The 9819-nt window shown below is 30.6% G+C and overlaps 1 protein-coding gene across 1 annotated transcript; it reads right to left on the reverse strand.

Annotated features, from left to right (window-relative positions):
- Positions 1–1520: 1520 nt before the first annotated feature.
- On the reverse strand, positions 1521–8225 carry LOC121980159. The gene is made up of 7 exons (XM_042532123.1): positions 8136–8225; positions 2928–3014; positions 2627–2827; positions 2327–2518; positions 2206–2259; positions 1979–2125; positions 1521–1892 (listed from the first exon to the last, which is right to left on the reverse strand). Exons 1-7 carry the CDS (start codon positions 8223–8225, stop codon positions 1521–1523), a joined length of 1143 nt encoding a protein of 380 aa, XP_042388057.1.
- Positions 8226–9819: the final 1594 nt, after the last annotated feature.

The raw sequence follows: 9819 nt of genomic DNA on the forward strand, positions 1-9819 counted from the left end.
TATATATGATAATGATACTATTTGCGATGTTACAGTGCAAAACTGTTCATATTGCGCAGTATATCATATTTCTTTATTTTTTATTTTTTTTAATTTCGAATTAAAAAAATAATTAAAATATTTTTCTAAGATTTTATTTGTAGGTTCAAACTTCCCAATTGGGTTATAATTTTTAATATAATTTTCTTTTTAAAGATTTTTCATCTAGGGTTCAGGCTTCCAAATTAGATTATAGTATTTAATTAAAAGAAAAATTAAAAATGAAATAAATTTAAGATTTACGGAGTATTGTAATATCTTGAGGGGATATATTAATGTATTAGCTATTTATATATGAAAAATATTGATTTTTTTAATTAAAATTTCTTTGTTTTTTTAATTTTGAATTAAAAAAATAATTAAATTTTTTTTTAAGGATTTTAATTCTAGGGTTCAGGCTTTCCAAGTGGGTTGTAATTTTTAAACTAATTTTCTTTTTTAAGATTTTACCTATAGGGTTCAAACTCTCCAATTGGTTATAGTGTTTAGTTAAAAGAAAAATTCCCCAATTGGTTATAGTGTTTAGTTAAAAGAAAAATTAAAAAATAAATAAATTTAAGTATTTATGGAGTATTGTAATGTGTTATATGTATTAAGATTTTATATAAGGAAATGTTGAATTTTTTAAATTTAAAATCTTAAATAAAAATAATTTTTTTTAAAAAAGAAAAAGTTGATATGGTGTGCAACACGAACAGTCACGCAGCATATCACAACTGATCGTGCACACGCGTTGCGTGTAATATAATAATATATAAATTATTTGAGTCTTTGAAAATCCAAATTGTTTGGATTTTCTAGTGTCACGCTTATAAATCAAAAATTAATTATTTGTGTAAGATTTGTCAGACCATGCAATAGGGTCAGGTTTCCCTATGCAAAAAAATTATTTTAATTTAATATTATACTTGTTTTAGTAAAACAAACTAATAAAGTTTATTTTTTAACATCGTCGGCCTAAAATATTTATAGAACCTTGTTTGATCATAGTGTTGTCAATTCTAAGATATGAGACTAAAGAGAAATATATTTTTTTTATATAAAATAACCAAAGAAAATTAATGATGAGAAAAATTCATAATAGCTGAGTCTCGAACTCTAGATCACTGATTGTTTCGCTTGTGGAATTACTAATAAACGTTGGAATTATTTTTAGTATAAATAGAAAAAAGGACATTAACGAAAATGCATTTTATGCTTCACCAAAGTTAGTTAGTAAAGGGGGGAGATTTTTAATAAAATAGTAAGATATATATATATATATAATTGAAATGTTCCGGGGGATGTAGAATGGGTTCATTATCACAGTGGAATGCTGGTTTTGGGCATGATAAGAATCCATTTTGGCCCGAATGATTCCATTAAAAAACTTAGATTGAAATTTAACAAAATTTTCTCCAACAAGAGGGAACGCAAGTCAAAGAAAGCTGACATGAATTTATTAATGAATCTAATACAATTTATTCCACTCAAGATTGATATTACTTTGTGAAACCTCCAGCTCCTCCGTAAGCAAAAACATATTTATCTTGACCAGATTCATGATCATCAGATATGCTATAATAATCACCAATATCAGACCTAGACTTAATAAATTCAGTGTCAAAATTGGTCAACTTATTCGAGGAATCCACTGCTTGAACTTGAATGAAATAAGCAGCTTTATTAGGTCCTTCATTACTTGAATGACCACTGCCCATCGGAGGGCTTGGCACATTCAAGGGAGAGTAAACATGCCCACCCATTTGAACAGCGTCTGCGTAATCATCCATCTTAGGAAGCAATTCCTTAGGAAAATACCCAAGACGTAATTCATCATTATAGGTAACCCACCAATTCCCTGTACTAGAATCCTATAAATGAAAATACACAACATTTATTAATAAGGATTAAACTTCAATAAAAATAAAATAGCACATTTTTTTTTAAAAAGAATTACCCTAGAAATTAATATGGATAGATATTTCTGTTCGCCGCCGTAAGTAGAAAATTCAGGAATAAAACTTCCAGGTCCATAAATATTTGTGGTGCTAACAAAACCAGAGCATTCTAAATTTCCACATCCCGTTTTCTCGTACCCATCAATCTGAAAATACATAATTAAATATGTTATCTGAGAATATATATGAAGCTAAAAGAATAAAATATAAAAAGATTTATACTTACGGTCCAAAAAGTAAAAAAACGAGGATAGCTGGTACCATACATGACTGGTGAAACCTGTGAAATTAGATATAAATTAGTGACTATATAAAATAATATTAGTAAATGATTTATATTAACTTACATGCCAACCGGCCTGGATCACGTTGAGTTCATTATTTGGAACATTTTTATCACCAAAAAGATATATAGTGCTGGCTGATGTTTGGCTAGCTTGTAAATCTGGAAGCTTATAAGTCGCCATTTTTGCGTATGCTCCATAAAATGGATCATATGCTCCAGAAAATTGATCATATACCATTTCAATTATTGCATACTGTGTAGAATGCAAATATTATTTATGTTTGAACTCCATAAAAAATGAATTAGAATTGCAATAGTAATAGTAATAGTAAATAAAAGTGATTAACAAAAAATAACTCACGTGACTTCCTTCTGCAGTTGGGTTATTAGCTATGGCTTGTGCTCTAAATTGGTTTCTCAAGAGCTTAGACTCAATTAAATCTTGTTTCCGAGCACGGTGGATGAGAACAGTGCCAGAAGGACAAGTATCATTGAATCCATAAAAAGAAGCTGGTTTAGATTTTGCAAGCTTCATTCCCTTTGGAAGACTACTTGGTTTTAACTGCAAAGATTATCAGATCAGTTAAAGAGCAAAAGGAATTATACCATGCAATAAAAAATATCATATCAATTTGACTTATTTCTTTTTGAATACTAAATACCTGAAGAGTATGATTTTTCAACAAAGGATGGTTGAATGCTGGTTGCTTGTACATATCAACGCAGTCAAATAGATCTCCCGTTATTGTCTAAAACAAAAAATAATAATAATAATTTCAATAAAAGTACTATTTCTAATTTCTCAAAAGAATATTAATAACGACCTGAATGGTTTTAAGTGTGTATTTAGCTTTCTCGTTCCATGATCTTGCTTGTGCTCCACCAATCAAAATAAACAATAAAATGTGAAGAAACATGATGTAAAAAATTCAAATGACAAGAAAGTTTAGTATTGCAATATGTTGTAAATTTTAGTCCATTCTCTAGTTTATAAATACACAAAAAAAAAATTATAATTAGTAAGATATAAGAATCATTAAAAATAAATAAAAGGTAAATGATTTTCATTTTTTAAATATGCAATTTACTATTAATGTAATCTTAAAATTGATACAAAATTAATGTTAAAATTAATGCAAGTTTATCTCTATTAAGTGAAAATAATAAATTTTAAAATTTACAACAAATCTGAGTTTATCTCTTTATTAGTGTAATCTTAAATTTTATATAAAATTAATAAATCTAAAAATTTATACAAAATTAATGTAAGTTTATTTCCATTAATGTCAAAATAATAAATTTTAAATTTGTACAAAATGTAAGCAATTATCTCTCTTTATTACTATCTTAAAATTTATATAAAAGTAATGTAAACTTATCTCTATTAATGTTAAAATAATAAATTTTGAATTTTATATAAAATGTAAGCAATCATATCTCTATTAATGTGATCCTAGAATTTATACAAAATTAAGGTAAGTGTATCTATATTAATGTTGAAATAATAAATTCCCTTTCATTTATTTTTTATTTAAACCTAAACAAAAAACTATATAAATTTTAGATATTTAAAATTCGCAAATAAGGTAAGTGTATCTATATTAATGTTGAAATAATAAATTCCCTTCTATTTATTTTTTATTTAAACCTAAACAAAAAACTATATAAATTTTAGATATTTAAAATTCGCAAATAATATTATTTTATTTAATGTTTCTTATATTGCTCACCCTAAATTGTCTTTGCTTTTATAAACTAAAGAAAGAGTCAAGATTTACAACATATTAAAAAAAAATTAAACTTTAATATCAAATAATATTACTTTAACATTTTATTTCTTGTGTTTATTTCGATTAGTGATTAAATAATATTATTTTATTTAATGATTCTTATATTGCTCACTATAAATTGTTTTTGCTTTTATAAACTAAAGAAAGAGTCAAGATTTACAACATATTAAAAAAAATTTTAATATCAAATAATATTACTTTAACATTTTATTTATTGTGTTTATATCGATTAGTGATTAGTGGGAATAGGAAAGTTAAACATTCTCATGAAATATTAGTGTTTGTTTGATTCAAATTATTATATATAATTTTGTTTATATGATTACCGGATAATCACATAATTAAAATTATGAGAAATAAAATATAACCTAATATTATTTAGCTCAACTTAGATAATGTAAAAAAATATATTTATTTTAAGATTTTAATATATAATCTAATTTAATATTTTACTGTATTATTCCAAGTTACAAAACTAATATATAATAATATATATGTATTTTTTTTTTTTTTGAACTTTAGATTTTTTTTAAGTTTATGTTATATATATATAAAATAAATTATTACATATTTTTATTTTCTATTTAGTTTTTATAATTTAAAATAAGAATTTTGTTATGAAAATTTTAAGGATATTTTTATCCAAAGTGTAAATATCGGAGGATATTTTGATTAAAAAAAATTCATCTAACCCTGAAATCAAACAAAACCTCACCTTTTTAAAGTTTTTTGAGTCTGGGTTAAATGCTCTTTTTGGCGACATGTCGAACATGGATCATTACTTGGTAATCACTGATTACCTAAACTAAATAAAGTTATGAGAAATCGTCTGACATAGATTATATATAACTTTGGCTATGTGATTACCAGATAATCACATAATCAAGGTTATAAAGAATAAAACATAACCTAATGTTGTTTGGTTCAACCTAGGTAATGTAAAAAAATTATTTATTTTAAAATTTCAATGTATAAGCTAATTTAATATTTTACTGTATTACTTTAAGTTACAAAACTGACAATATATATATATTTTATTTTAAACTTAATGTTTTTTAAGTTTATTTTTTTTACTTTCCTAATATATATATATATATATAAATATAAAAGGAATTTTGATTATGACAAACGGTCCAAAGTTAAGGTTACATAATGTCTAACAAGGTTTAATGAGATTGCAGGAAGTCAGTCCTAAGTGTTCTTAGGCGCAGGTGGAAAATCTTAAGAGGAGGTAACCCTAGGACTTCCAACATATTAAAAAATTAAACTTTACTATCAAATAATATTACTTTAACATTTTATTTCTTGTGTTTATTTCGATTAGTGATTATTGGGAATAGGAAAGTTAAACATTCTCGTAAAATATTAGTGTATGATTGATTCAAATTATTATATATAATTTTGGTTATATGATTATCGAATAATCACATAATTAAAGTTATGGGAAATAAAATATAACCTAATATTATTTAGTTCAACTTAAATAATATAAAAAAAATATATTTATTTTAAGATTTTAATATATAATCTAATTTAATAATCTACTGTATTATTCTAAGTTACAAAAATAATATATAATAATATATATGTATTTTTTTTTAATTTTTGAACTTTAGATTTTTTAATGTTTATGTTATATATATATATATAATAAATTATCACATATTTTTATTTTCTATTTAGTTTTTATAATTTAAAATAAGAATTTTGTTATGAAAATTTTAAGGATATTTTTATCCAAAGTGTAAATATTGGAGGATATTTTTGATAAATTTTTTTTTGTCTAATCCTGAAATCAAACAAAACCTCACCTTTTTAAAGTTTTCTAATTCTGGGTCTGAGCGCCCAAGCGGTCCGGGTGCCCAAGCGGTTCAGGCGCCCGGACCAGAAAAATCATCCATAAGCTTATATGGAGCGCGTCAATTGACCGGGACACGTGGTCTAGGCACCCGGAGGGGTTCCAGGTCCCCGGAATAGCCTGTATAAGCAGCATTCGACCAGGGGCTACACAACAACATTCAGAATGACTTCTGCACTTGCGCACTGCTTCGATAAAGCCTCTTGACGCCCGAAAGCTGTTCCGACGATGACTACGTTGAAGATCTAATTCTCCAAGTCGTCGGTATTGTTTTATTTAAAAATTACTTGTACTACAATTGTAAATCTATTTGTAACTTTCGATTGATTAGTGGATTGTCCATTGAAAGCACTCTCACGCGCGGGTCTTAGAGTAGGAGTCGTCACGGGCTCCGAACCATGTAACTATTGGTGTTCATGATTGCTTTCTTTCTGTCTTGTCTTTCTTATTCCGCTGTGTTATACTCGAACAATTTCAAATGAACGTGAAAGCCACGAGTGCTATTCACCCCCCCTCTAGTGCAATGATCTTACAATTGGTATCAGAGCGGGGTCTCTTTGAATTGGTGAAACTACCATTCAAGCAAGTTTTTTTCGTCATATTAGTTTTTAAATTTTCTTGGAGTTGATCGGAATCAGTACAATTGTCTCATTCGGATTAGTTTTATCACAATCGAGCTTTCTTCTCGAAACTAGTGCAACACCACTCGAGTTCGTTTATTTGATTAATACTTTATTCCACACTACTAAGCCAAGATCTAGTCTTGGGATGAGTTCTTTGTTGTTGTCTGTGCAAGAATATTTTTTATGGCCTACCAAGAGGGGTATAGCACTGCACACCCTCCCCTCTTCACCGGCGAAGACTTTGGCTACTGGAAAAGTCGAATGGAGTACCACCTCAAGAGACAAGTCGAGATGTGGATAATCATCTAGATGAGATTCGCATATCCTACCGAAGATGGAGTCCTCGTCCCGTGCGACAAATGGGATGCACCAACTAGAAAGAAGATCAATGCTGACGCCAAAGCTACTCAGACTCTACAATTCGGCCTGACAAAAGAACAGCTGAACCAAGTCGATTAGTTTTCAAGCATGAAAGAATTATGGGAAAAGTTGATTGAGCTGTACAAGGGAACTTCCGACACGAAGGTAAGCAGACGTGATTTGATATTAAATAAACTTTATAATATAAAAATGTAGGAAGGTGAATCGGCAAGTCAACTTCACGCACGCATCCAAGACCTCCTCAACGGTCTCCACGCAATTGGACAAAAGGTGAAAAATTACGACATCATTGGGTATGCACTCAATGCATTTCCGAGGAACACTTTGTGGGCATCCATGGTAGATGCTTACATCTAAAGATCTTTTGCAAATTAAATTAGATGAATTATTTTCTGAATTTGAACTTTACGAATAGACTAATGCACTACCGGTCGAGAAAGGTATTGCTTTGGTCGCAGGTACAACTAAGATGCGGGAACCAAAAGTAAAGCACAGAACCAAACCCGAGTCCGAAGATGAATCAAAAATAGTGCAACCGAGTCCAAAAGCTAAGTCCAAAGTAACTTGCTATGGCTGCAAAAAAAAAGGGACACATCAAAGCCAATTGTCCGAACCAGAAGGAAACAAAGAAGCAACGGAAGAAAAAGGCACTACAGGCAACATGGGATGAATCCTTTTCAGAAGATTCTGGTGAAGAGGTTGAATAGACAAGTGATAACCATGATTTTGTTATATTATTTTGACTCATAATGCATGTTTTTATTGGTCTATTCATAGCTTAAACTCATGATTACTCTACATTTCATAAATTGCATGTGATATTGGACCTAATTGCAAATTAGTCTATTTTCATGGTATTTGATGCTAATATTTGTTTATTATTTTGTAGGCATCAAAAGGGTCATGGACCCGATCAGATCAGGTCACATTTGAGCTCAAATCTAGGGCTAAATGAGGCGATCAAGCCTTGGAGTGTTTTGAACCTTCCATTGAAGATCAAGTAGATCGAAGCCATCCATTGAAGATCCGGCTCATCCAACCTAATGAGGAGTAGATCTTGATTGTAGATGAAGATCAATACTTCTGGATCATATTTTAGGTGATTTTCTACCGTTGATCAAGCTCTGAAGCATCTCAGCCGTTAGATCAGATCTGAGGAGATTTAAAACCCGCGAGAAGCTACAGTGCTTCTTGGGCTCGGCGTCACGATTTCTCTACTGTGCATTCTTCTTCTTCTTCGCGCGACGGCCGCAGCTCCCTTCCACATTCCAGATCCGTGAGCAGTCCTTCTTCGTCGCCGGCGATCATCCAGCTACCAGCGTTCGTCGTCCGATGTCAGATCGTGAACGAGGGTGTTTCTCAGTTCGTGAGCTCGATTCTGCTTTCCTTCCGCGATCCAGGCAGAAGGCGTTTCCAATGCTCTGCTATCTCATCAGCCACCGGAGCTCGAAGGGAGATCCCAGAAGCATTCGGATTTCATTCCATCTTCATTCCATCTGCTGAATTCGCACCGATCTGATCAATTGGCCGAGTGATGCAAAATTCCAGAGTCGAGCTACTGATTTCGTGCGATGTGAGTGTTACCCGATCCGTGAGCCCGAAGGGCGGTTTCCAGAGGCTGTGATTAGAGAGGATGCATTAGTTGGAAGCTCAGTTCTTTGCCGGTGGTCACCCGAAGAGTGTTCTCCAGAGGTGGCTCTGTTTCTGGCAGAATGAGGAAGATCTGATCCAGTTTTGGTTTGTGGAATGTTTAGGGTTTTAGATTTCTTTGATTTTGTCTTTCAATTGTGTTCGAATTTGCTTAGATCTGAAGATCTGATTTCTTTTCCTGACATCTCTTCTTTGATTCAGTTTATTGCAACTTATATATGATTTTCTTTGCTGAAATCCCAGTTATGTTCTGATACTAACCTAGTTTTGCAATTCAGATTTGATTTCTCAGTTTTGCTACTTGATTTCTTTGAATTTCTTCAATCTGAATCTTGTTTAACTACTGGATTAGTTGGCAACCAGTTTGTGCTTTTAAATTAGATGTTCTTATTGGCAAGTTCATTAGTTTCGGTTACTTAGTTAGCAAGATTTTATCATCTGCATGGAATCTATTATTGCTGTGATGAAGTTGAATTTGTGTATGCTCAACTTGAGGAGTTGATTGTTTACCTTTGTCCAATGTTGTAGAGAATGAGCCTTTGAGCTTAGTTGTTGAATTAGATTGTAATTGTGTATTGGATGAAATTTAGACATCTACAAGTTGTTTTTACTATTGAGTTTCCTTATTATTATTATGATGAGTTGAAGATGTGAGAATCAATTGATTGGATTTAGTGATACATTTGAATCTGAATTTAATTGATACAAGGTTGTTGAAATGAGTGTATCATGTTTAGATGAGAATTACATTTCTAGATTCATTTTAATTTGTTCCAATGAACTTTTGTAACCTAGATGTATTCAAGTTAGAATTAGATTTTGATTGGAACCAATTCTAGGATTTTCACACATTTACTAGTTATCCTTGGAAAAATATGACTTGGGACTCCATACTACACAAGTTTTATTTAGTTCAGTCGAGTTCCAATCTTTATCAATTTGGGGTGCCTCGTGATATGCAAAAAGGTTGACACCAACAAGCTTCCTCGCACTTACGACCTAAGAATAAGTCGACAAATCTGAAATCGAAAGCGAGTTGGAAACCAAGTCCGAGAGAAGCCACAGATCCATATCCGTTTTCGAAGGGCCTAACCCCATTGTAAGTTCTTCTCAAATAAATAAACTACATAACTTAGTAAACTATCTCATGCATAAGCTAACCAAATCCAACGTCTAGGTCAAGTCACTCCAAAAGGAGATAATAACCCTTAAGGAAGTGACTAACCCAAGCTCCTTGACTGAATCTTTTTAG

The sequence above is a fragment of the Zingiber officinale genome, chromosome 5A (genome assembly GCF_018446385.1).
Source record: "Zingiber officinale cultivar Zhangliang chromosome 5A, Zo_v1.1, whole genome shotgun sequence".
NCBI lineage: Eukaryota > Viridiplantae > Streptophyta > Magnoliopsida > Zingiberales > Zingiberaceae > Zingiber > Zingiber officinale.

What these genes read in the sequence shown, in the direction of transcription:
- LOC121980159 (XM_042532123.1), bottom strand. Translation starts at nt 8,225, where the DNA reads ATGATCGCCGGCGACGAAGAAGGACTGCTCACGGATCTGGAATGTGGA. An exon ending in CAACTGCAGAAGGAAGTCAC is followed by an intron (nt 2,519 to 2,626) that starts GTGAGTTATTTT and finishes CATTCTACACAG; the next exon opens with TATGCAATAATTGAAATGGT. An exon ending in TGATCCAGGCCGGTTGGCAT is followed by an intron (nt 2,260 to 2,326) that starts GTAAGTTAATAT and finishes CTAATTTCACAG; the next exon opens with GTTTCACCAGTCATGTATGG.